Source organism: Lynx rufus, unplaced genomic scaffold, assembly GCF_022079265.1.
Source record: "Lynx rufus isolate CCGP_SWC_20201006 ecotype Redwood Valley unplaced genomic scaffold, mLynRuf1.p SCAF_9, whole genome shotgun sequence".
NCBI lineage: Eukaryota > Metazoa > Chordata > Mammalia > Carnivora > Felidae > Lynx > Lynx rufus.
Window position 1 is genome coordinate 55247354 of NW_025814897.1, and position 27525 is coordinate 55274878.

The 27525-nt window shown below is 38.4% G+C and overlaps 1 protein-coding gene and 1 non-coding gene across 2 annotated transcripts in view; both read left to right on the forward strand.

Annotated features, from left to right (window-relative positions):
* Positions 1-21983, forward strand: part of GDPD4 (glycerophosphodiester phosphodiesterase domain containing 4) — a 137156-nt gene extending 115173 nt beyond the window's left edge. The window contains exons 14-16 of the mRNA XM_047072489.1: positions 1024-1106; positions 1842-1888; positions 21220-21983. Of these exons, the coding sequence (XP_046928445.1) occupies positions 1024-1106; positions 1842-1888; positions 21220-21713 (624 nt within the window). The 3' untranslated portion in view covers positions 21714-21983. The remainder of the gene's footprint in view (positions 1-1023; positions 1107-1841; positions 1889-21219) is intronic.
* Positions 14258-14364, forward strand: LOC124506626 (U6 spliceosomal RNA). Its single transcript, XR_006960856.1, has one exon. It is a non-coding gene; the product is annotated as a U6 spliceosomal RNA (small nuclear RNA).
* Positions 21984-27525: the final 5542 nt, after the last annotated feature.

Sequence of the window (27525 nt, forward strand, 5' to 3'; positions counted from 1 at the left end):
CCAAGAACGACTGATTCTTAGTAAATGGACAGCTCACCTGGTGGGCATTCTGTAGCAGACCAAGCTATCAGTCAGTTTCCCAGAGGGGATTAAGAGCCTGGGTTTAGTGGAAGTTGGTTAAATGTTTTCTACTGTACCTGTTTAGTGGGCTGTGGTGAGGATGAAGTGTGAAAACACCTTTAAAGTGCTTAGAATACTTCCTTAGCTCTTATGATGCTAATTAATTAATTGTTAGTTGTTGTCATCATGACCATTAGTGTTACTGTCATTATTAATGTTAGTATTCACTCCACAGAAAGACCCTGGGATAAGGTGACGAATGGCTCAAGAAAAAAAAGTCCCAGACCCAACAGAGAGGGAACAATGGAGTTGGAAAGGGAGGATCAAATCAGGGAATTACAAAACTCACACAAGAGGACCAAGGAGATGGAGCTCTGGGTAATGGGTGATTCAGGCAAGGAGCATGGAGAAGGGGGCACATTAGCTAAGGGGGAGTTCTAATTTCAGCATACTTATTTGAAACATGATGATTTAGAACAAAAATTCCTAGACTCTAGCTCACAGTCCAGTTGCTTCAGCATCATCCAAGAAGCAGATGAAAATGCAGAAATGGTAGTTTCTGAGATATGTAGTGAGACCTAGGACCCTGTAGTACTCAAAGGTGTCCAGGTATGCTTGGATGTGCAGCCAGATTTGGGAAGCAGTACTATGAAAACACAGAGGGGTAGAAGTCAAGAAACTTGAGCTATGGAGTCCTGGGTCCAGAATAGACTTGCTATGTGACTTCTCTATTCTTCTCTTTGTCCCGTGTAGAGTCCCCTGCACATCTAAGGGGTGATTGTTAGGATATCGGCAGGTACTCTCTGTGTTTGAGACCACCACATCAGTCAAAGTTTCTTTACCTGCTCAGCCTTTCCCCTGCTCTTCCCCAAACCCTGGCAGGAGAGCATAGGACTTGGCCCATGTGATCTGAAATCCTTTCCAACTGTAGTTTTTTAAACTGTTTTGTTTTCTGTTTTGCAGACACCAGGTTACTATATGTTCATGTGGCTTCTCATGGATAGTGTTTCTGCAGTTCTCATTTTTGCCATATTTTATTTTCATTGGTAAGCATATAGTTGCTATTTTAAATGAATTTTCCCAAGATAAAAGTGTAAGTAGTTCTTATGTAAAGTTCAGAAAAAAAACACTTAGACTCTTCCTGTAATTCCACGTTGCAGGCTCTCAGGAAGACAGTGTTTGTAATTTGAACCTGTCATTTCTTCTCATGCTGCCTGTAGCTCCTCACACCCTTTCTGCCACCTCAACACAGGACGATATTCTAAGGATATGGACTCTCACTGAAGCCTAGTCAAATCCTGTTACTACAGTTTCATTATAGACCAGTTAGAAAAGGACAAGGGTTGAAGGTTGTACAGAACAAGTGCCTCAACTTCCCACCTTCCATGAAACAAAGCAGGTTCACAAACTGGGAAGCCCGGGTTGTAGCCCTGGTTATGGTCCTCAGTTGCTGGGTGAACTGCTTCTTTCTAGGCTATAGTCTTATTATCTGTCCAAGATGACATTTGAGAATCCTTGCAGGGCAAATGCTATAGGATTGCAAGATTCAAGGTGGGAAAGGGAACATCCAGGTAGCAGAATTTTAGCTAGAGGAGTCCATAGTTGTTTGACCTCATCATGCCCATCATTTCTTCATTTGTGAGTTATCCTTTAAAGAAGAAAGTATAAACCCTGTACTTAAGTGAGAATTTGGATAATGTTTCTTTTCTGCCTATTGCCTTGGATTATTGTCTTTTTTGGAAGAGGCCTGTGAGACTCATGGGTGGTCTGTTTCCTTCTAGGTGGAGAGAGAGCAAAAAAGAAATGTTCGGTAACAGCATTCATACAGGTAAAGTCAGAGGCTTAGCCTTCTCCTGTCTCTTCATCCTTACCCGTTGCCTCCAGGATGTGGGGCCTGCTTTTCATGTCTCTGACAAGAACTGAGAGAGTCTGTGGAAAGTGGGAGGTGGGGACCAGGGATAAGTTGGGAAATATAGGCTGGAAAGCCCTTGACATCAGGCTTCATTTTGGACTTTATCCTTTGGCAGTGAGGCCTCTTGGAAGATTTTGAGCATGGGTGTTTATTTGTTCACTTGTTCATATATTAATTCATCACACAGTTATTGAGTACCCCCTTTGTGCCAGGCATTCTGAGAATGGCTGAAGATAACTGAAAGCTGTCTATGGAGGTGGCCCAAGGGAAGGGAGGGCTGACACCCAAAGAACAGTGAGGAATGAAGCAAAAGTAGAGCGGTTGACACCATTGGTCCAGGCACCAAGGTCCAGCTACCATAGCATCTGCCATGCTGGTGAGAGATGAATGTGTTTTATGGGCCTTCAGTTGTGGGTGATGTATGTTGGAGGGTGGAGGGAGAAAACTGCAGAAATCCTGAAATGCTGGACTAGAGTCTAGGCTCTGCATATAAGTAATCAAGAGATGGCAAATGAGCTTTGAACAAGGGAGCAATATGCTTAGATTTCTGTGTAAAGGGATAGAATAACAGAATAACTCTTATTTAGAAGAATAACTCAGGGACTGAGGAAGTGAGATAGGCCCAGTAAGGGGAAGGGAAGCTAGATTTTATTTTTCAGGAGGTTGTGGGGATAATAACACAGCGAGTAACTGGTTGGAAAGCCCAGTGCAATGTCAAAGGAGAAGCCAATTGGAGGCAAAGGACTGTGCAATACACAATACAGTTTTCTTCCACAGTTCCTGGAGCCTTAGGTAAAGTTGGTACAGTCACAGAATCATGAATTAATTTAATTTCTTGTGGATAGTGGTGAAGATCCTGAAACACCGTGCACCAGCTGGCAGAGGGTTGAACTGATAGAATACTTTAAGAGTTGCAGGAATGGATCCACAGGGACCATGAAAAAATAAGTTCAGAAACCTGAATAAATTAAGTGGAGGGCAATCGTCTTTAATACTGTGAAACTGAAGGATCAAACTAAGTTCACCCAAACCTCTTAGATCTCAGAAAGATCTTAAGTAATTTTTGAGTTATATGGATTTTAAGATCACTCTGCTGACTGTTAATAAGTCTGAAGGCTTTATTCTAGCTACCTTATGATTTTCAGTAGTTGTATTAGTAAACTGGGACTGCTATAACTAAATACCACAATTTGGATGGCTTACACAACAGAAATTTATATTCTCAGTTCTAGAGCCTAAAAGGCCAAGATCAATGTGTGAGCAGGTTTGGTTTCTTCTGAGGCCTCTCTCCTTGGCTTGCAGGTAGCCATCTTCCTGCTGTGTCCTCATACAGCCTTATCTCTGTGTGCACACGTACACTCAGTGCCTTTCTGTGTCCACATTTTCTTTTCTCCAATCATATTGGATTAGGCCTGATTTTAATCACTTCTTTAAAGGCCCTATTTCCAAATATAGTCCAGTTCTGAAATACTGGGGTTTGGGGCTTCCACATGTGAACTTGAGGGGCCCAAAATGTAGCCCAAAACAGTAATAGAGCCAGGAATTGGAAAAAACAACAACAACAACACATGAAAATGATGATGAAAGTATGGATGGGAGAGAAAGTTTTGAAGGAAAATTCAAAGAATGTATAAGTATGAATGAAGGAAAAATTACTTAGTTAAATTGACCCCAACTCCCTACCATGTTGAAATGATGATAAGAAAATAAGGTGAATAAAAAATTAAGAATTTTTCTTGTTTTTTTTTTTTTTAAGTTTTTAGTTGTCTGTTACAGAAACCAATTTTGCCTGATCTAAGCAGAAAAAAAATGTATTGAAAGGCTGTTTGGGTGCCTCCAAGAGATACCTAGAAGGTACAGGACCAAGTTTAGAATCAGGGAAGGTACAGGGAAGACTGAAACCAAAACCACAGCCCAGATCCACTGGGGCTGAAGAGAATAGAACCCCAGACACTAAGTACAGTATCACATCTTGCACCACAACAACCTCCAGGATGGGCATGTACTGGTGCAACTGCTGCTGCCACCATAAGGCATTCATCTTTCTAGCTTTAGGATGTATTTTTCAACACTGTAAAGAAGTCAGTCCTTTGTCTTCTGCCTCATATAGTTTCTCATGAAAGGTCTTACCAAAAAAAAAAAAAAAAAAAGTCTTCCGTTTTATCTTTGTTCCTCTACTTGTAATACGTCCTTTTTCTCTAGCTGCTTTTTAAGATTGTTCTTTTTATTACTGGTTTTCAATAATTTGATTATGGTTTACTTTGTTGTATATGAGTATGTGTGTGTCTATCCTGCTTGGGGTTCGCTGAACTTTTAGATCAGTCAGTATAATTTTCATCAAATTGATACATTTTCAGTCTTCATTTTTTCAAATATTTTCTTGCTCCTACCCTCTTCTGGGGTTCCCGATTACATAGATATGAGAAAGTTTGATATTATCCCATTGGTTGCTGAGACTCTGTTTGTTGTTATTTGTAGCCTATTAATTTCTCTGCTTCCTCTTGAGTAGATTCTATTTCTGTATATATTAGTTTTTTATTGCCGTGTAACAAATTGCTGCAAACCTAGCAGCTTAAAATAATACAAATTTATCATCTCACAGTTTCTGTGGGCCATGGGTTCAGGCATGGATTAATAGGGTCCTCTACTTAAGAGTCTCCCAGGCTAAAATCAAGGTATCAGCCTAGACTACAATCTCATCTGAGACTAGTTGTTGGAAGAATTTAATTCCTTACTGAATTGTAAGTGGTAGAACTGAAGTTGTTTCTGTTTCCTTGATGACTGTTGGCAGGGTTTGCTCTGAGTTCCTAGAGTCCACCTTCAGGTCGCAGCCATATGGCCCTCTGACAACATGGCAGCTTACTTATTCAAAATCATCAGGAGAATATCTTATAGCAGATAGATTCAGGAAGAAGAGACCAAAGGAAGTAAAATAACAGACAAAACAAACAGAAAACAAGTTGACACATGATAGTCTTAATTCCAACCATTTATTAATTACATAAAATATAAATGGAGCAGATACATCGAAGTAGAGATTGTCAGGCTGGATAGAAAAAAGCAGGACCTAACCATATGTTGTCTACAAAAGAAATATTTAAGGGGCGCCTGGGTGACTCAGTTAAGCGTCTGACTTCGGCTCAGGTCATGATCTCACCATCAGTGAGTTTAAGCTCCACGTCAGGTTCTGTGCTGACAGCTCGGAGCCTGAAGCCTGCTTCAAATTCTGTGTCTCCCTCTCTCTCTGCCCCTCCGCTGCTCCTGCTCTGTCTCTCTCAAAATAAAATAAACACATAAAAGTTTTTTTAAAAGAAATATTTAAATAGACAACAAAAGACTAAAAATGAAAGAATGGGAAAATGATATGGCATGGAAAAACAGTAAGCATAAGATATAACATCTGAAAAAAATAGACTTCAAAACATGGAGCGTTACTGGAAGCAAAGATTTCATAAGTGATGAAAAGGTCAGTATAGCAAGAAGGCATTATAATTAGAGCTCTGTATAAACTTCATACATGAAACAAAAACTGAAAGAGAGAAATAATGCTTGGGCATTTTAACATTCCTCTCAGTCCCTGCAAGAACAATGAAACACAAAAAATAAAATCAGAAAGGTTATTGAAGTCTGAACAACACTTACAGCCACATGGACCTAACTGACATAAAACATTATACACAACAACTGCAGAGTATATAATATTTTCAAATGTACATGGCATATTGCCAAAATAGACCACATGACAGGCCATAAAACAAGTCTCAATACATAAATTTAAGAAGACTGAAATCTTAAAGTATGCTCTGTGACCATAACAAAATTAAATTAGAAATGAGCTTTAATATGGGAATGAAAGCTGGTGTAGCCACTCTGGAAAGCAGTATGGAGGTTCCTCAAAAAACTAAAAATAGACTACCCTACGACCCAGCAATTGCACTACTAGGCATCTATCCACAGGATACAGGTGTGCTGTTTCGAAGGGACACATGCACCCTCATGTTTATAGCAGCACTATCAACAATAGCCGAAGTATGGAAAGAGCCCAAATGTCCATCGATGGATGAATGGCTAAAGAAGAAATGGTATATCTATACAATGGAGTATTACTCAGCAATCAAAAAGAATGAAATCTTGCCATTTGCAGCTACGTGGATGGAACCAGAGGGTATTGTGCTAAGTGAAATTAGTCAGAGTAAGACAAAAATCATATGACTTCACTCCTATGAGGACTTTAAGAGACAAAACAGATGAACATAAGGGAAGGGAAATAAAAATAATATAAAAACAGGGAGAGGGACAAAACAGAAGAGACTCATAAATATGGAGAACAAACTGAGGGTTACGGGAGGGGTTGTGGGAGGAGGGATTGGCTAAATGGGTAAGAGCCACTAAGGAATCTACTCCTGAAATCATTGTTGCACTATATGCTAACTAATTTGGATGTAAATTTTAAAAAATTAAATTAAAAAAAGAAATGAGCTTTAATAAAATACTAGGTAAGTCTCTAAATGTTGGAAATTAATGTATTTCTAAACATCAAGTTAATTTATCAAGGGATAAATCACAAGAGAAATTAGAAAATATTTTAAAAGGTAATGCATATACAATAGTGAAATTTGTGGGGTAAAACTAAAGCAGGACTTGCAAATTTGTAACTTTAAATTTTAGAATGAAGAAAGCTTAATATTGATAGGTTTCTACCTCAAGAATCTAGAAAAAGAAGAATAAATTTTTCCCCAAGTAAAAGGAAGGAAAGAATAAACATAGCAGGAATCAATGAAATAGAAGATACCCCAAAAATAGAGAAAATGAAAAAAAGTAAAAGTTAATTTTTTTATTTTTTATTACATATATGAAATTTATTGTCAAATTGGTTTCCATACAACACCCAGTGCTTATCCCAAAAGATGCCCTCTTCAAAACCCATCACCCACTCTCCCCTCCCTCCCACCCCCCATCAGCCCTCAGTTCTCAGTTTTTAAGAGTCTCTTATGCTTTGGCTCTCTCCCACTCTAACCTCCTTTTTTTTTCCTTCCCCTCCCCCATGGGTTCCTGTTAAGTTTCTCAGGATCCACATAAGAGTGAAAACATATGGTATCTGTCTTTCTCTGTATGGCTTCTTTCACTTAGCATAACACTCTCCAGTTCCGTCCACGTTGCTACAAAGGGCCATATTTCGTTCTTTCTCATTGCCACGTAGTACTCCATTATGTATATAAACCACAATTTCTTTATCCATTCATCAGTTGATGGACATTTAGGCTCTTTCCATAATTTGGCTATTGTTGAGAGTGCTGCTATAAACATTGGGGTACAAGTGTCCCTATGCATCAGCACTCCTGTATCCCTTGGGTAAATTCCTAGCAGTGCTACTGCTGGGTCATAGGGTAGGTCTATTTTTAATTTCTTGAGGAACCTCCACACTGTTTTCCAGAGCGGCTGCACCAGTTTGCATTCCCACCAACAGTGCAAGAGGGTTCCCGTTTCTCCACATCCTCTCCAGCATCTACAGTCTCCTGATTTGTTCATTTTGGCCACTCTGACTGGCGTGAGGTGATATCTGAGTGTGGTTTTGATTTGTATTTCCCTGATGAGGAGCGACGTTGAGCATTTTTTCATGTGCCTGTTGGCCATCCAGATGTCTTCTTTACAGAAGTATCTATTCATGTTTTCTGCCCATTTCTTCACTGGATTATTTGTTTTTTGGGTGTGGAGTTTGGTGAGCTCTTTATAGATTTGGATACTAGCCCTTTGTCCGATATGTCATTTGCAAATATCTTTTCCCATTCCATTGGTTGCCTTTTAGTTTTGTTGATTGTTTCCTTTGCTGTGCAGAAGCTTTTTTTCTTCATGAGGTCCCAATAGTTCATTTTTGCTTTAATTCCCTTGCCTTTGGGGAGGTGTCAAGTAAGAAATTGCTGTGGCTGAGGTCAGAGAGGTCTTTTCCTGCTTTCTCCTCTAGGGCTTTGATGGTTTCCTGTCTCACATTCAGGTCCTTTATCCATTTTGAGTTTATTTTTGTGAATGGTGTAAGAAAGTGGTCTAGTTTCAACCTTCTGCATGTTGCTGTCCAGTTCTCCCAGCACCATTTGTTAAAGAGACTGTCTTTTTTCCATTGGATATTCTTTCCTGCTTTGTCAAAGACTCGTTGGCCATACATTTGTGGGTCTAGTTCTGGGGTTTCTATTCTATTCCATTGGTCTATGTGTCTGTTTTTGTGCCAATACCATGCTGTCTTGATGATTATAGCTTTGTAGTAGAGACTAAAGTCTGGGATTGTGATGCCTCCTGCTTTGGTCTTCTTCAAAATTACTTTGGCTATTTGGGGCCTTTTGTGGTTCCATATGAATTTTAAGAGTCCTTGTTCTAGTTTCAAGAAGAATGCTGGTGCAATTTTGATTGGGATTGCATTGAATGTGTATATAGCTTTGGGTGGTATTGACATTTTGACAATATTTATTCTTCCAACCCATGAGCGTGGAATGTTTTTCCATTTCTTTGTATCTTCTTCAATTTCCTTCATAAGCTTTCTATAGTTTTCAGCTTACAGATCTTTTACATCTTTGGTTAGATTTATTCCTAGGTATTTTACGCTTCTTGGTGCAATTGTGAATGGGATCAGTTTCTTTATTTGTCTTTCTGTTGCTTCGTTGTTAGTGTATAAGAATGCAACTGATTTCTGTACATTGATTTTGTATCCTGCAACTTTGCTGAATTCATGTAACAGTTCTAGCAGACTTTTGGTGGAGTCTATCGGATTTTCCATGTATAATATGTCATCTGCAAAAAGTGAAAGCTTAACTTCATCTTTGCCAATTTTGATGCCTTTGATTTCCTTTTGTTGTCTGCTGATGCTGGAACTTCCAACACTATGTTAACAGCAGTGAGAGTGGACATCCCTGTTGTGTTCTTGATCTCAGGGGAAAAGCTCTCAGTTTTTCCCCATTGAGGATGATGTTACCTGTGGGCTTTTCATAAATGGCTTTTATGATGTTTAAGTATGTTCTTCTATCCCGACTTTCTCGAGGGTTTTTATTAAGAAAGGATGCTGAATTTTGTCAAATGCTTTTTCTGCATTGATTGACAGAATCATATAGTTCTTATCTCTTCTTTTATTAATGTGATGTATCACGTTGATTGATTTGCGAATGTTGAACCAGCCCTGTATCCTAGGAATGAATCCCACTTGACCATGGTGAATAATTTTTATATGCTGTTGAATTCGATTTGCTAGTATCTTATTGAGAATTTTTGCATCCATATTCATCAGGGATATTGGCCTATAGTTCTCTTTTTTTACTGGGTCTCTGTCTGGTTTAGGAATCAAAGAAATACTGGCTTCATAGAATGAGTCTGGAAGTTTTCCTTCCCTTTCTATTTCTTGGAATAGCTTGAGAAGGATAGGTATTATCTCTGCGTTAAACATCTGGCAGAACTCCCCTGGGAAGCCATCTGGTCCTGGACTCTTTATTTGTTGGGAGATTTTTGATAACTGATTCAATTTCTTCGCTGGTTATGGGTCTGTTCAAGCTTTCTATTTCCTCCTGATTGAGTTTTGGAAGTGTGTGGGTGTTTAGAAATTTGTCCATTTCTTTCAGGTTGTCCAGTTTGTTGGCATATAGTTTTTCATAGTATTCCCTGATAATTGTTTGTATTTCTGAGGGATTGGTTGTAATAATTCCATTTTCATTCATGATTTTATCTATTTGGGTCATCTCCCTTTTATTTTTGAGAAGCATGGCTAGAGGTTTATCAATTTTGTTTATCTTTTCAAAAAACCAACTCTTGGTTTCATTGATCTGCTCTACAGTTTTTTTAGATTCTATATTGTTTATTTCTGCTCTGATCTTTATTATTTATCTTCTTCTTCTGGGTTTAGGGTGTCTTTTCTGTTCTGCTTCTATTTCCTTTAGGTGTTCTGTTAGATTTTGTATTTGGGATTTTTCTTGTTTTGAGATAGGCCTGGATTGCAATGTATTTTCCTCTCAGGACTGCCTTCGCTGCATCCCAAAGCGTTTGAATTGTTGTATTTTCATTTTTGTTTGTTTCCATGTATTTTTAAATTTCTTCTCTAATTGCCTGGTTGATCCATTCATTCTTTTTTTTTTTTTTAAGATTTTATTTTTTTTTTTTAGTTTTTTTTTTTAACGTTTATTTATTTTTGAGACAGAGAGAGATAGAGCATGAATGGGGGAGGGGCATAGAGAGAGGGAGACACAGAATCGGAAGCAGGCTCCAGGCTCTGAGCCATCAGCCCAGAGCCTGACGCGGGGCTCGAACTCACGGACCGTGAGATCGTGACCCGGGCTGAAGTTGGACGCTTAACCGACTGAGCCACCCAGGCGCCCCTCCATTCATTCTTTAGTAGGGTGTTCTTTAACCTCCATGCTTTTGGAGGTTTTCCAGACTTTTTCCTGTGGTTGATTTCAAGCTTCATAGCATTGTGGTCTGAAAGTATGCACGGTATGATCTCAATTCTTGTATACTTATAAAGGGCTGTTTTGTGACCCAGTATGTGATCTATCTTGGAGAATGTTCCATGTGCACTCGAGAAGAAAGTATATTCTGTTGCTTTGGGATGCAGAGTTCTAAATATATCTGTCAAATCCATCTGATCCAATGTATCATTCAGGGCCCTTGTTTCTTTATTGACCTTGTGTCTAGATGATCTATCCATTGCTGTGAGTGGGGTGATAAAGCCCCCTGCAATTACCACATTCTTATCAATAAGGTTGCTTATGTTTGTGATTACTTGTTTTATATATTTGGGGGTTCCCGTATTCAGCGCATAGACATTTATAATTGTTAGCTCTTCCTGATGGATAGACCCTGTAACTATTATATAATGTCCTTCTTCATCTCTTGTTACAGCCTTTAATTTAAAGTCTAGTTTGTCTTATATAAGTATGGCTACTCCAGCTCTCTTTTCACTTCCAGTAGCATGATAAATAGTTCTCCATCCCCTCACTTTCAATCTGAAGGTGTCCTCAGGTCTAAAATGAGTCTCTTGTAGACAGCAAATAGATGGGTCTTGTTTTTTTTTATCCATTCCGATACCCTATGTCTTTTGGTTGGCGCATTTAGTCCATTTACATTCAGTGTTATTATAGAAAGATAAGAGTTTAGAGTCATTGTGATGTCTGTAGGTTTCATGCTTGTAGTGATGTCTCTGGTACTTTGTCTCACAGGATCCCCCTTAGGATCTCTTGTAGGCCTGGTTTAGTGGTGATGAATTCCTTCAGTTTTTGTTTGTTTGGGAAGACCTTTATCTCTCCCTCTATTCTAAATGACAGATTTGCTGATAAAGGATTCTCAGCTGCATAATTTTTCTGTTCATCGCATTGAAGATTTCCTGCCATTCCTTTCTGGCCTGCCAAGTTTCAGTAGAGAGATCCATCACGAGTCTTATTGGTCTCCCTTTATATGTTAGAGCACATTTATCCCTAGCTGCTTTCAGAATTTTCTCTTTATCCTTATATTTTGCCAGTTTCACTATGCTATGTCGTGCAGAAGATCGATTCAAGTTACGTCTGAAGGGAGTTCTCTGTGCCTCTTGGATTTCAATGCCTTTTTCCTTCCCCAGATCAGGGAAATTCTTAGCTATTATTTCTTCAAGTACACCTTCAGCACCTTTCCCTCTCTCTTCCTCCTCTGGAATACCAATTATGCGTAGATTATTTCTCTTTAGTGCATCACTTAGTTCTCTAATTTTCCCCTCATACTCCTGGATTTTTTTATCTCTCTTTTTCTCCGCTTCCTCTTTTTCCATAATTTTATCTTCTAGTTTACCTATTCTCTTCTGCCTCTTCAATCCGAGCTGTCTCCATTTTATTTTGCAGCTCATTTATAGCCTTTTTTACCTCCTCCTGGCTGTTCCTTAGTCCCTTGATCTCTGTAGCAATAGATTCTCTGCTGTCCTCTGTACTGTTTTCAAGCCCAGCGATTAATTTTATGACTATTATTCTAAATTCACTTTCTGTTATATTGTTTAAATCCTTTTTGAACAGTTCGTTAGCTGTTGTTATTTCCTGGAGATTCTTTTGAGGGGAATTCTTCTGTTTCATCATTTTGGATAGTCCCTGGAGTGGTGCGGAACTGCAGGGCACTTCCCCTCTGCTGTCTTGAATAACTTGCATTGGTGGGCAGGGTTGCAGTCCGACCTGATGTCTGCCCCCAGCCCGCCTCTGGGGCCACAGTCAGACTGGTGTGTATCTTCTCTTCCCCTCTCCTAAGAGCGGGATTCACTGGGGTGGCATGGCCCGACTGGGCTACGTGCACACTGCCAGGCTTGTGGTGCTGAGGATCTGGCGTATTAGCTGGGGTGGATCGGCAGGGTGCACAGGGGTGGGAGGGGCAGGCTCAGCTCGCTTTTCCTTTGGTGATCCACTTTGGGAGGGGCCCTGTGGCAGCGGGAGGGAGTCAGACCTGCCGCCGGAGGGATGGATCCGCAGAAGCACAGCGTTGGGTGTTTGCATGGTGCAAGCAAGTTCCCTGGCAGGAACTGGTTCCCTTTGGGATTTTGGCTGGGGGATGGGCAAGGGAGATGGCGTTGGCAAGTGCCTTTGTTCCCCGCCAAGCTTCACTCTGTCATCCAGGGCCCAACAACTCTCCCTCCCATTGTCCTCCAGCCCTCCGCTCTCTGAGCAGAGCTGTTAGCTTATAACCTTCCAGATGTTAAGTCCCGCTTGCTGTCCGAACACACTCCGTCCAGCCCCTCCACTTTTGCAAGCCAGACTCGGGGCCTCTGCTTGGCTGGCGGGCTGCCCCTCCACCCCGGCTCCCTCCCGCCAGTCCGTGTAGCGCGCACCGCCTCTCCACCTTTCCTACCCTCTTCCGTGGGCCTCTCATCTGCGCTTGGCTCTGGAGAATCCGTTCTGCGTAAAAGTTAATTTTTTGAAAAGATTAACAAAATTGATAAACTCTGAGCAAGATGAGAAATGGAGGGAAAGGAAGAGAAAGAGATTGATTGCTGATACGATGAATGAAAAATGGATTATCTGTCCATATCCTAGACATAAAAAGGAAAATTAGCAACATTTTTATGCCACTAAAATTTACAACTTAAGTAAACTAGAGAAATCCCTTGAAATAAACAGCTTACCAGAACTAAAAGAAGAAGAAATAGCAATTTTTAATAACTCACCTTCAGAATCAACTGCATGTCCCAAAAACCCCACCAAAAGGAAACGTCTAGGCCCAGAGAATTTTCACTGGTTAATCAAATATTAAATAATGCTAATTTTATACCAACTCAGAAAAAAAGAAAGAGGAACACTGCCTAGCAGATTTGAGGCAACAATACCTTCCTATAAAAACTGACAAAGATATTACAATAACTAAATTTATACACCAATATCATTATGAACTTAGACCTAAAAATTCTTAGCAAAATGTTAGCAAATTGAATACATCAGTATATAAAAAGGACAATATGTCATAAGGAAGTAGGGTTTATCCCAGTAGTACAAGATGAATATATCATTTGAAAATTAATATAATCGACTGAATTAATAAAGTAGAAATAGTATATTTGACAGACGTAAGCACCCATTTATGATAAAAAAAAAAAAGCTCTGGGAAAACTAGTAGAATTAAACTTCCTCAATCTGATGGAAAACATTTACAGGAAACCTACAGTCAATATCATTTTTAACGGTGAAACAATGAATGTTTTTCCCCTAAGATCAGAAATAAGGCAAGGGTATCTGCTGTCACCACTTCTGCTCAGCATTGTGGAAATCCTAACTAGTTTGGTAAGGTAAATAACAGGCATAAAGGAAGAAATAAAAAAAAACTCCTCATTTGCAGATTAATTACATAAAAATTCTAGACTTCCCAGGACAGTGGAGTAGGAGAACCCTAAAGTCACCTTGTCCCATGGACACAACCAGTTAATACTCATGCCAGTGTAAATAATCCAGAAAATGTCTCAAAGACTGCCAGAACAAACTTCACAACTAAATATAGAGAAGAGGGTAGGAAGGGCAAAGATATAGTGTGATTTAGATGGGTTTAACCACCAGAAAGAGGGAGCTATGGGTGTGGAGAGGGGAGAAAAAACAGACTATCACACCCAGAAGTCTGGACAGGGAAGATGAATCCCATAACATTTGGTGTTGAAAACCAGAGGGGCTGGATTTCATGAGTTCTTCTAACCAGTGAGACTTAAAGCCTGGAACTTTAAAAATCAGCAGGCTTGGCTCTAGGAGAGCCCTTAAAGAGACAGCACAACACACAGCCCACAGGGATACAGCATAGAAGCAGCAGTTTGAAAAACACTGGGGGGTGCTCGCTTCGGCAGCACATATACTAAAATTGGAACGATACAGAGAAGATTAGCATGGCCCCTGCGCAAGGATGACACGCAAATTCGTGAAGCGTTCCATATTTTTATGAGCACTGGGTGTTGTATGGAAACCAATTTGTCAATAAATTTCATATATATAAAAAATAAATAAATAAAATCCAAAAAAAAAAAAAAGAACAATAATTAAAAAAAAAAAACACACTGGGGGTATAGAGGGAGTGTTATTTACTAATCTCAGAGTTCACTGAGGGACTTCTCCAGTAACAAAGGAGCTGGCAGGCATTATCTCCCTCCCTTGCCCCACCTAGCATAAACATGGCCACCTGTGCGAACCAATGTGGCACCAGCATTCACTAGCTAATTTGCTTATACTACACCCCATCCCCTCAAGCCAGGCTTGCCTCAGTCCAGGTGTTGCTGTTCCCCTCCCCCAGAAGACCAGCACAAATCTTGCCAACACATCTTCCAACTGTACACTTTGTAGGGCCTACATCCAGTGGAGGCTGGTGATCTCCCATGGGTGATTGTCACACCTTATTAAAACTGTGCCCCCAGCCCACATGTGCTTTGTGAAGCTGACTGGGTTCTGTTTCTGTGATGGCTATGCTTGCCCTGTGGAAGAGGACTAGCACCACCTTGTTAAATTGTGTACCCTACCCACTACTTTCAAGAGCAAGAGACATAGCTGACTTACCTAACACAGAAAAACAGACAAAACTTGACTATATATATCTAAATATAGATATATATAGTGATATATATATATATATATATACAGTGATATATATATAGTGATATATATATACAGTGATATATATATAAATATATATATATTTATATATAGTCAAGCTATATATATATATATATATATATATATATATATATATATATTAAAGACAAAAAGAAAAAGAAAAACAGACACAGAAAGTTAGACAAAAATGAGACTGAGGAATATGTCCCAAATAAAAGAGTGGGACAAAATCACAGCAAGAGACTTAAGGGAAATGGAGATAAGTAATATGCCTGATAGAGAACTTAAAGTAATGATCATAAAGATACTCAATGGACTTGAGAAAAGAGTAGAGGACATCAGTGAGACCCTTAAAGAGATTAAAAAAAAAAAGAACCAATCAGAAATAACACAATAATTGAAATTTAAAATAAACTATGGGGCACCTGGTTGGCTCGGTCAGTTAAGCGTCTGACTTTGGCTCAGGTCATTAACTTGCAGTTCATGGGTTTGAGGCCCACGTCAGGCTCTGTGCTGACAGCTTGGAACCTGGAGCCTGCTTCAGATTCTGTGTCTCCCTCTCTCTGCCTCCCCTGCTCATGCTCTGTCTCTCAAAAATAAATTAACATTAAAAAAAAAAGTAAACTAGATGAAATAGTAGGCTAGAAGCAGCAGAAGAATGGATCAGTGACCTAGAAGATAGTGTAATGGAAAGTAATCAAGCTGAACAGGTAAGAGAAAAATATTATGCAAAATGAGAATAGACTTAGGGAACTCAGTGGCTCCACCAAGTGCAATAACATTTGCAATGTAGGGAAAGAAGAAGAGAAAAGGGGGCAGAAAATTTATTTGGAGAAACAATAGCTGAAAACTTTGTGAATTTGGGAAAGAAAACAAATTCAGATCCAGGAGGCACAGAGATCCTGCAGCAAAAATCAACCCAAGGAGGTCCATAAGACACATAGTAATTAAAATGGCAAAAGTCAGTGATAAAGAATTTTAAAAGCAGTGATAAAGAATTTTAAAAGCAAGAGAAAAGAAAACAGCTACATAGAAGGAAAGCCCCTTAAGGCTATCAGTGGATTTTTCACCAGAAACTCTGCAGGTCAGAAGGGAGTGGTATAATACATTCAAAGTGCTGAAATGGAAAAATCTGCAGCCAAGGATACTGTATCCAGCAAGGCCATCATTCAGAATAGAAGGAGAGATAATGAGTTTCCCAGACAGACAAAAGTTAAAGAAGTTCATGACCACTAAGCCAGCCCTACAAGAAATGTTAAAGGGGACTCTTTGAGTGGAAAGGAAATGACCATTAGTAAGAGTTAATAGGAAGCACAAAAGCAGTAAAAATAAGTATGTATGTAAAAATCAGTCAAGAGGCTCACAAAATGAAAGGATGTGAAGTATTATACCATATACCTAAAACATGGGGAGGAGAGGAGTAAAGAATGGGTCAAACTTAAGTGACCATCAACTTAAGCAGAAGATATTATCTACAAACCTAATGGGAACAACAAATGAAAACCAAGTAATAGGCAAAAAATAAAAAAGAAAGAAATCTAGGTATATCTCTAAAGAAAGCCAACTTATGGTGAGAGAAGAGGGCAAGTGAAGAAACAAACAGAGAAGATCCACAAAAACATATAACAAATAACAAAATGGCAATAAATACATTCCTGTCAATAATTATGTAGTCTGTAAATGGACTAATTGCTCCAATCAAAAGACATAGTTTGTTGGAATAGATAGAATAAGAAAAAGACCCATCTATATGCTGACTACAAGAGACTCACTTCAGACCTAAAGACACATGCAGATTGAAAGTTAGGAGATGGACATATGTAGAATTTGAGAAACTCAACAGATGAACATAAGGGAAAGGAAGGAAAAATAAGATTTAAAAAACCAGAGAGGAAGGCAAACCATAAGAGATTCTTAAAAATGGAGAACAAACTGAGGGTTGTTAGAGGAGGTGGGTGGGTGGGTGGGTGGGGAGCAGGTTAAATGGGTGATGGGCATTAAGGAGGGCACTTTCAGGATGAGCATTGGATATCATATGTAAGAGATGAAGCACTGGGTCCTACTCCTGAAGCCAAGGCTACATTGTATGTTAACTAACTTGAAAATTTAAAAAAGGTGAGGAAATGGAAGAATATTTATCATGCAAATGGATATGAAAAGAAAGCCGAGGTAGCAATATTTATATCAATCAAAACTTTAAAACAAGGACTGTAACAAGAGACAAAGAAGGACACTTATATGAACATTAAGGGGATAATACAACAAGATAACATAATAATTGCAAATATTTATGCATCCAACATGGAAGCATCCAAATATATAAACCAGTTAATAACAAATATAAAGGAACTAATCTATAGTAATACAATAATAGGGAACATTAACACCCGACTTACATCAATGAACAAGTCCTCTAAATGGAAAATCAATAAGGAACAGTGGTTTTGAATGACACACTGGACCAGATGATTTAATAGATATATTCAGAACATTCATCCTAAAACAGAACACACATTCATTTCAGGTGCACATGGAACATTATCCAGAATAGATCACATATTAAGTCATAAAACAATTCTTAACTATTTCAAAAAGAAGTTACACCACACATCTTTTCCGACCACAACGTGATGAAACTAGAAAGCAACCACAAGAAAAAAAATCTGGAAAGAACACAAATAGGTGGAGGTTAAATAACATGCTAGTAAACAATGAATGGGTCAAGCAAGAAATCAAAGAGGAAATAAAAAAAATACATGGAGACAAATGAAAATGGAAACACAACAATCCAAAATCTTTGGGATGCAGCAAAAGTGGTTCTAAGAAGTTTATAGCAATACAAGCCTACTACCTTAAGAAGCAAGAAAAATCTCTAACAAACAACCTAACCTTACACTTAAAGGAGCTAGAAGAACAACAAACAAACAATAAACAAACAACAAACAAAACCCAAAACCAGCAGAAGGAAGGAAATAAGATTACAGCAGAAATTAATGATCTAGAAACTGAAAAAACAATGGAGCAGATCAATGAAGCCAGCTGTTTCTTCGAAAAGATCAACAAAATTGATAAACCTCTAGCCAGACATATTTTAAAAAGAAAGAAAAAAAAGAGGACTCAAAATCAGAAATGAAAGAGAAATAACCAACACCACGGAAATATAAAGGACTGTAAAAGAATATTATAAAAAAGTACATTTCAAAAAAACCTGGCCAACCTAGAAGAAATGGATAAATTCCTAGAAACAGATAACCCACCACAACCAAAGCAGGAAGAAATGGAAAATTTGAATAGACCAATTGCCAGCAATGAAATTGAATCAGTAACTTGAAAAACTCCCAACAAACAAAAAAATCCAGGACCAGACAGCTACACAGGTGAATTCTACCAAACATTTAAAGAAGACTTAATACCTAATCTTCTCAGACTATTCCAGAAAACATAAGAGAAAGGAAAACTTCCAAATTCTTTCTATGAGTCCAGCGTTACCCTGATACCAAAACCAAATAAAGACACACACACATACACGCATGTGCGCGCACGCACACACACACACACCTAAAAAAAAAAAAACTAAAAAAGAAAACTACAGGCCAATATCCCTGATGAACATAGATGTAAAAGCCTCAACAAAGTACTAGCAAACTGAATCCAACAATATATTTTTAAAAATTATTCACCACAATCAAGTGGGATTTATTTCTGAGTTGAAAGGGTGGTTCAATATTCACAAGTCAATCAGTGTGATACATCACATCAATAAAAGGATAACAACCATCTGATCCTTTCAATAGATGCAGAAAAAGCATGTGACAAAGTACAACAGCCATTCATGTAAAAACTCTCAACAAAGTAGTTTTAGAGGGAACATACCTCAACATAATAAAGGCCACAGGTTTTGTGGAAAACCCACAACTAATATCATCCTTAATGGAGAAAAATTGAGAGCTTTCCCCCTTAGGTCAAGAACAAGACAAGTATGTCTACTGTCACCACTTTTATTCAACATTGTACTGGAAGTCCTAGCCATAGCAATAAGACTGCAAAAAGAAAGAAAAGGCATCCAAATCAGTAAGGAAGAAGTAAAACTTTCACTATTTTCAGATGACATGATACTATATAGAGAAAACCCAAAGAACTCCACCAAAAAACTGTTAGAACTGATAAACAAATTCAGTAAACAGATAAATAAACAGTACTGTTTACTGGGTAAACAGTAAACTGTACCATTTACCCAGTAAACAGATAAACAAATTCAGTAAAGTCACAGTAAATTCAATTTTTGAGGTTCCTCAAAAAAGTAAAAATAGAACTACCCTATGATCCAGTAATTGAAATACTGGGTATTTACCCAAAAAATACAAAAACACTAATTTGAAGGGATACATTCACCCCTATGTTTATCACAGCATTATTTACAACAGTCAAATTATGGAAGCAACACAGGTGTCCATCAATAGATATATGGATAAGGATGTGGTGTGTATATATATATATATATATATATATATATATGCACAATAGTCTATTATTCATCCATAAAGATTAAATCTTGCCATTTGTAACAACACAGATGGATCTAGAGAGTATAGTGCTAAGTTAAGTAAGTCAGAGAAAGACAAATATCATATGGCTTCACTCGTGTGGAATTGAAGAAACAAAATGAACAAAGGGGGGGAAAAGAGACAAATAAAAAACAGACACCTAACTATAGGAAACAATCAGATGGTTATCAGAGGGGAGGCGGGTGGGAGGATGGGTGAAATAGGTAAAGGAGATTAAGAGTATATTTATCTTGATGAGCATTGAGTAATATATGGAATTGTTGAATCACTATATTATACATAACAATGTATGTTAACTATACTGGAATTAAAATTAAACAAAAAATCTAAGAAATCAACAAACAAACCTACTGGAACTAATAAGTGAGTTAAACAGTGTCTCAGGATACAAGGTCAATATACAGAAAAATCAATTGTATGTCTATATATTAGCAATAAATAATTAGAAACTTAAAAATTTAATAGCATCAATTACAACACCAAAAAACCAAAATAGGAATAAATTTAAGGAAAACATTGCAAGCTGTCACAGAGAAGATATGGTTGGTCACTGAAAGCTACAGGAGTTTACTGAGAGAAGACACAAATGGACCAACATGCCACATTTATGAATTAGAAAACCTGATATCACAGATACTACTTGTTATGGAATTGACCTACAAATTCAATTAAAGTGCAATTAGAATCCCCTTCCTCCTGTAAAGCTGACAGAAAATGAAGCTCATGTGTGTGGTGGTTTCAAGATTGACATTACACTCAGGGCAAAAACAACTGAGATCTGGACTGACTTCTTTGGATTTTCATTATCTTCTAGATTTTGGCCCCACAGTTCCTCACCATATTGTAAAATCTTACATGATTTTAAGGTGTTTTCTTGGGTTAATTATTATCCAGTTATTAATTTGTCTTTGGTAAGATTCAGTTTTCTAGCTCCATTACTAGAAGTAGTCTCCATCATTTATTTTTCTGTCAGTGAGATTAAAATTATTTTTTCAGAACTTGTGTGACAGATGCTGCTGAGCACTGTGTGTGGAGTGGCAAGCAAGACGAAGTCTCTGCCTTTAAAAAGCTCCCATCCTAATTGAGGATGTATTCATTTGTTTGTTCAAATTGATTTGGAAGCAGTGGTTGTGAAATGCATGAACTTTAAGCAGATGTGACTTCCTACCTTCTGAGAGCTTTCATGGTGACCTAAAATCTCATACAATAGACTCTTTTTTTTAATGTTTTTATTTATTTTTGAGACCGAGAGAGACAGAGCATGAGCAGAGAAGGGGCAGAGAGAGAGGGAGACACAGAATCTGAAGCAGGCTCCAGGCTCTGCGCTGTCAGCACAGAGCCCAATGCGGGGCTTGAACTCACACATTGCGAGATCATGACCTGAGCCGAAGTTGGACGCTCAACCGACTGAACCACCCAGGCGCCCCTACAATAGACTCTTAAACTCCAGTGCCATAATAAAATCTTTACAAAGTTTGGGGAAGGGAAGACTAAAGGGGGAAAGAACCTGAGATGTACGTGAGGGGCTAACATTTTAAAGATGATAAAACTTCACAACATGACCAGAAAAGATTGGAGAAGTGACATTTGAGGAATCTTTGTTTTTGTTGTTTCTATCCCACAGATCTTCGGAGTTTAAGCCTACAACAGAGGGAACATGGGAGTCAGGACTCTACGAATTTACCCATTAAGCCTTCATTCCGAGTTTTGGGAAATCCTTGGGCTCTATCAGCCTTCTACCCAGCTTTAACCAAGAGCACAAAGAAACAGCCAGGCTCTTGCCATTTTTTAGTAGTCCCCAAGAAGAAATCCAGTGAACCAGAGCAAGTCAAGGAAACCATCAAACCACTGAGGCCTAGCAAGGATGATGTTAGACAACCACCACCCACCGAGAAAACATTTGAACCCACCTGGGATGCTCCCAGAGAGGCTACCCTTGAAACTGCATTGCCTTCCCTAAAGGTGAATAAACCAACAATTTCTTCCTTAGAGATTGCTCAATCTAAAACAGAACCTGAAAAGACCTCCACCTTTGAATCCTCTCAACAATACTCTTTTTCAGTATTTTCTACTATATCCAGCATGTTTTCCTATGAGCTGACCTCAAAGAAGAATTAGCCAATATTGCTTTCCTGTTCCTTTTCATCTCTGTTCCAAAGAGTGGTGATGGTGGGAAGTGGTCAAGAAAGGAGTGCAGAAGGGCCATTGAGGCTCTCAGGAGAACCACTCTGGTCTAGTGCTTTCAATAAAGAATTCATCTCTAGGGGATAGGCAAGGGAAAAACTGTTGTGGTCTTGAAGCTGGAGTTAGTTGTTCTCTGATGTTAGAGAGTTTCTCATCCTAACCCTTCATGGTACTTCCTGCTAAGGGAATGACTGTGCACATCAGCATGGGAATAAAGGCAACCTCTCAGGAATGCAGAAGGTTACTGGTGTATTCTTTGGACCCCTCTGCTATCACTCACGCTGACAGAGACTAGGGGATGAGTGCAAAAGTGATGCCATCCTGAGTCAGAGAATGAGAAGTGGCATAGGTAAGGCCATGAGTTTGGGGAAAGATCATCTTATGTGCATATTGTATGATCTAGTGTGCAGTGAGATACTTCCTAATAGCTTGTCAATGGCTGATTCCCCAGTGGGATGATGGGCATAATCCCATGCCCACCCAGTGGCCCTAGACCTTGAGTGAAAGTCAGAGCCACAGCAAGTGTTTGGGACCTATCAATCTGGAGGATCCCCAAAAAGGAAGAAATGCCTGGCATTTACCAAGTGAAAGAAGCACTGCAATGAGATAAAAATGGAATATTTTTAAATACCTCATCAAACCTAAGCAAAAGCTCTAGAGCTTTATTCTCTTGACTGACACTAAGAATAGGATGTTGCCACTTCCCTCAGATAAAAGTCAATCTCGTGGATGAGTCAAGATAAATAGAACTATAATAAATAACTAAATATAATTATTTATAAATATAAATGCTTAAATAATTTTTCAAGGTAACAGTGAAAGAACTGTCACCAGGCATGATAGACAACATTAGTCTAACAGAAGTTTAACACCAATCTTAAATTCTTTTTTCATTTGTCCTTTAAAAAAATTGTGGTAAAATATACATGACAAAATTTGTCATTGTAACTACTTTTAAGTGTACAGCCCAGTGGCATTAAGTACATTCATGTTGTGCAATCATCACTTCCATCCACCTCCAGAACTTTTTCTTTTTGCAAAACAGAAACTCTGGATGGTTACTTAAACATAAGATCAAAACTATAAAATTACCAGAAGAAAACATAGGGAAAAACCTTCTTGACATTGATCTGAGGTATGATTTTTTGGACATGATAGTGAAGTGCGGGAAACAGAAGCAAAAATAAACAAGTGGGATTGTATCAAACTAAAAAGCTTCTGCATGGCAAAGGAAACAATCAACAGAGTGAAGAGGCAACCTACAGAATGGGAGAAAATATTTGCCATCATATATCTAATAAAGGATTAGTATCCAAAATATATAAGGAACTCCTACAATCCAATAGCAAATACATACATACATATGTAAAAATATACATACCTGAGTAAAAAATGGGAATGGGACCTGAATAGACGTTTCTCAAAAAAATACATGCAGATGGCCAACAGGTACACAAAAACGGAAATTCAGTCAAAACCACGAAGAGAAATCCTCACACCTGGTAGAATGACTATTATCAATAAGACAAAAGATAACAAATGTTAGCATGTCAAGAAAAGAGAACTCTTGTACACTGTTGATGGGAATGTAAATTGTTACAGCCACTATGGAAAGCCATAGAGAGGTACCTCAAAAAAATAAAAAATACAACTACTATAGTCCAGCAATGCCCCTATTGGGTATATATCCAAAAGAAATGAAATCAGTACCATGAAGAGATAGCTGTACTTCCATGTTTATTGCAGCATTATTCACAATAGCCAATATATGAAAACAACCTAAATGTCTGTTGATGTGTGAATAGGTAAAGAAAATGTGATACATGTATGTGTATATATATGTGTGTATGTGTGTGTGTGTGTGTGTGTGTGTGTGTATACATGTAATGGAATTCTTTTCTTTCAGCTTTCTTTTGGTTTCCATTTGCATGGAATATCTTTTTCAATCCCTTCACTTTCAGTCTGTGTATCCTTAAAGTGAGTCTCTTGTAGGCAGCATATAGTTGGGTCTTGTTTTTTAATCCATTTAGCCACACTCTGTCTTTTGATTGGAGAACTTTTCCACTTACATTTAAAGTAATTACTGATAGGTGTGGGCTTATTGCCATTTTGTTAATTGTTTTCTGGATGTTTTGTAATTCTTCTGTTCCTTTTTCTCTTGCTCTCTCCCTTTGTGATTTGAAGATTTTCTGTAGTGGCATACTTAGACTCTTTTTATCTTTTGGGTACGTTCTATAAGTCTTTGCTTTGTGTTTACCATGAAGCTTACATAAAACATCTTATACCAGTTTATTTTAAGTCGATAACAACTTTAGTTTGAACACATTCTAAAGCTTTACGTTTTTACTCTCCTACCCCCACGTTTTATGTTTTTGATATCACAATTTACATCTTGTATCTTGTGTATCCATTAATAAATTATTGTAGTTATAGTTATTTTTATTACTTTTGTCTTTTAGCCTTCATACTAGATCTATAAGTAATTAACATACCACCATTACAGTAGATTCTTCTGAATTTAACTATATATTTACCTTTACAATTGATATTTGTACCTTCATATATTTTCCTGTTATTAATTAACACCCTTTCATATCAGCTTAAAGAAGTGTCTTTAACATTTCCTTTAAGGCCAGTCTAGTGGTGCTACCTCTTTCAGGTGTTGATTGTCTAGTAAACACTTTAACTGTTTCTGAATTCTAAAGGCCAACTTTGCTGGGTAGAATATTCTTGGTGACACTTTTTTTCTTTTAGCACTTTGAATATATTGTTCCACTTTCTTTTGGCCTTGGCTGAAAAATCTGCATATAGTCTTGTGGGGGTTCTCTTATATGTAGCAAGTTGTTTTCCTCTTGCGTTTCTCCTTGTCTTTAACTTTTGATAATTATAATGTGTCTTGGTGTGGGTCTCTTTGAATTCATCTTATGGAACTCTATAGGCTTCCTGGATCTGAATATCTGCTTCATTTCCCAGGTTAGAGAAGTTTTCAACCATTATTTCTCCAAAGAAATTTTCTACCTCTTTCTTTCTCTTTTCTCTTTCTGGAACCCCTGTAAAGTGCATATTGGTCCACTTGATGTTGTACAGTCCTTTTATCAATCTTCACTATGTTTTCATTCTTTTTACTCTTCTGATTGGATAAATTCCACTGCCCTGTCTTCAGGTTTGCTTGTCCTCTTTTAGCTTTATCTAATCTGCTATTGAACCCTTCTATTGAACTTTTCCAGCTCATTTATTGTATTATTCAGGTCTAATTTCTGTTTGGTATTTTCTTATATTCTCTATCCCTTTGTTGAAATTCTTGCTTTGTTCATGCATTGCTTTCCTGCCATTAGTGAGCATCTTTATTATGAGTATTTTAAACTCTTCATAAGGTAAATTACTTAACTCCTTTTCATTAAGGTCTTTTTCTGAGGTTTTATCTTTTTCTTTCATTTGAAACATATTCCTCTATTTTTCATTTTCCTTGACTCTCTGTGATGGTTTCTATGCCTTAGGTAAACAACTGCCTTTCTGAGTCTTGAAAAAGTGGTCTGGCATAGGAGATGAACCTTATTATCCAACACTGCCCTATCTCTTGGTTGTCTCTCAAACCTTTGTAATTGTCTAAGCAGGCCTATTTGTTCTTAGTGGCTCTGGTAGTTGAGGGTGTGCCAAGACCTTTCAGTGTCCCAAAGAGGGAGGGATCTCAGCACCTAGATGCAGGCTAATAAGTCAGAACCTCAGCAGCTTCTAAAGTATGCAAATATACCTCTTTCAAGGGAAAACTGGGAAATGGATATTTCTGTCTTCTCTGCACTGAGTCCTAAGAATATAGCCCATTATAAACTATTTTTTTTTTGTTTGCTACCATTTCATTAAACCTGTGAACACTAACCTCCTAGTTACTAGAGCCAGGCTATCAAGGGATATGTCCTCCAGGTGGCACCCACAAAAGCCAGGTTACCAGATGTGTACACAAACTATTTTCTTGGAGACAACAGCAACCTGGGTCAGGGCAGAGGGAGAGCATGAAGATGGTGCCCATGGGCATTCCTGATCTCTGGAGAGGTTTGCAGCTCACCTCTAGATGTAGGCTAAATTAGAAGCCTGCCTCTCAGGCTTCAGCTTTTAAGATAAGCAAATAGGCCTCCTTCACAGAAAGACTGGGTGTTTCTGTTTGACAACTCTGTGCTATGCCTTGGGGGATAGCCAGTTAAGAATTGTTTCTCTGTTATAGTCCTGTGAGATCTGTGAATTTAAGCTCCATTGGCTACCAGAGCAGCAGCTATAAAAATCAAGACAGCAGACATGTGGTCAGGCTCTCTTCTGAGAAATACTGGTGACCTGGAGTAAGGCAGAGGGAGAACATAAAGATGGCACCCACCAGCCATTGTAGTCTCTGGAGAGTACTGCAGTTGGCCCCTAGATGTATGTTAAATGTGAAACCTGGCCCCCCCAGCTGCAGCTACTAAGATAAATAGGTAGGTCTCTTTAGTGAAAAGACTAGGTATGTTTTACTCTTTTGCCTCTGTACTGGACCCTGGGTGTTAGCCATGGTAAGGCCACATGAGTCCTTTAAGAATGGTCTTTGAGTTAGAGCACCTGGGTGGCTCAGTCAGTTAAGTGTCCAACTTTGGCTCAGGTCATGATCTCACATCTCATGGGTTTGAGCCCCACATTGAGCTCTGTGCTGACAGCTCAGAGCCTGGAGCCTGCTTCAAATTCTATGTCTCCCTCTCTCTGCCCCTCCCCCACTCACACTTTCTCCCTCTCAAAAATAAACATTAAAAAAAAAAAAAAAGAATGGTCTTTGAGTTTGCGATAGCCTTATGGATTTGGTAGATACAAGCCCCATTGGCTTTCAAAGTTAGATGTTTTGGGGGCTAATCTTTCAGACAGAAGTCTTAAAATTCAGGCCACCAAATACAAGGTCCAAACTCTTTTCTCCTCAGAGAGAAGCCAGAAGTTGTGAGTTTCCTTCTGGTTGTGTGTTGCCATGCCAGGGGTGAGGTTTATGGCAAGATTGTGTCTCAGCCTCTCCTTGTTTCAATGTGGGTTTTTTCTTGTTCGCCCAGTGGGTAGGAGTAGTTCAGCTGGTTTCTGGTGTGGAATATTAATCAGCCTTAAAAAAGAGGGAAATCCTTCCATCTGCAACACCATTGATAAGGACATTATGCTAAATGAAATAAGGCAGACATAGACAAATATTCCGTGATCTTACTTATATGTAGGATCTAAAATAGTCAAACTCCTGGAAGCAGAGAATAGAATGGTGGTTGCTAGGGTGAGGAAGAAATGAGGAGATGTTGATCAAAGGGTGTAATGTTTCAGTTATACAAGATGAATAATTTCTGGAAATCTAATGTATAGCAGTATAATTTAGTTGCCAATGTTGTATACTTGAAATTTGCGAAGAGGATAAATCTTACGTGTTCTCACCACAAAAGGAAACAAAAAAATAAAATGGTAATTATATGAGGTTAGTTTGACTGTGGTGATTATTTCACAATATATAGGTATATCAAAACATTAAGCTGTACCCCTTAAATATATACAGTTTTTGTCAGTTATACCCCAATAGAGCTGAAAATAAACCCTACAAACTCTGTATGCATTAAACAATAACCCCTCGTTTCTCCCCTCCCTCCAAGTCCCTGGCAACCACCATTCTATTTTTTCTATCTGTGATTCTGTTTATTCTAAGTACTTGATATGAGTGGTTTTTGTCCACTTTGTCCTATTTGTCCTATTATGTATTTGTCCT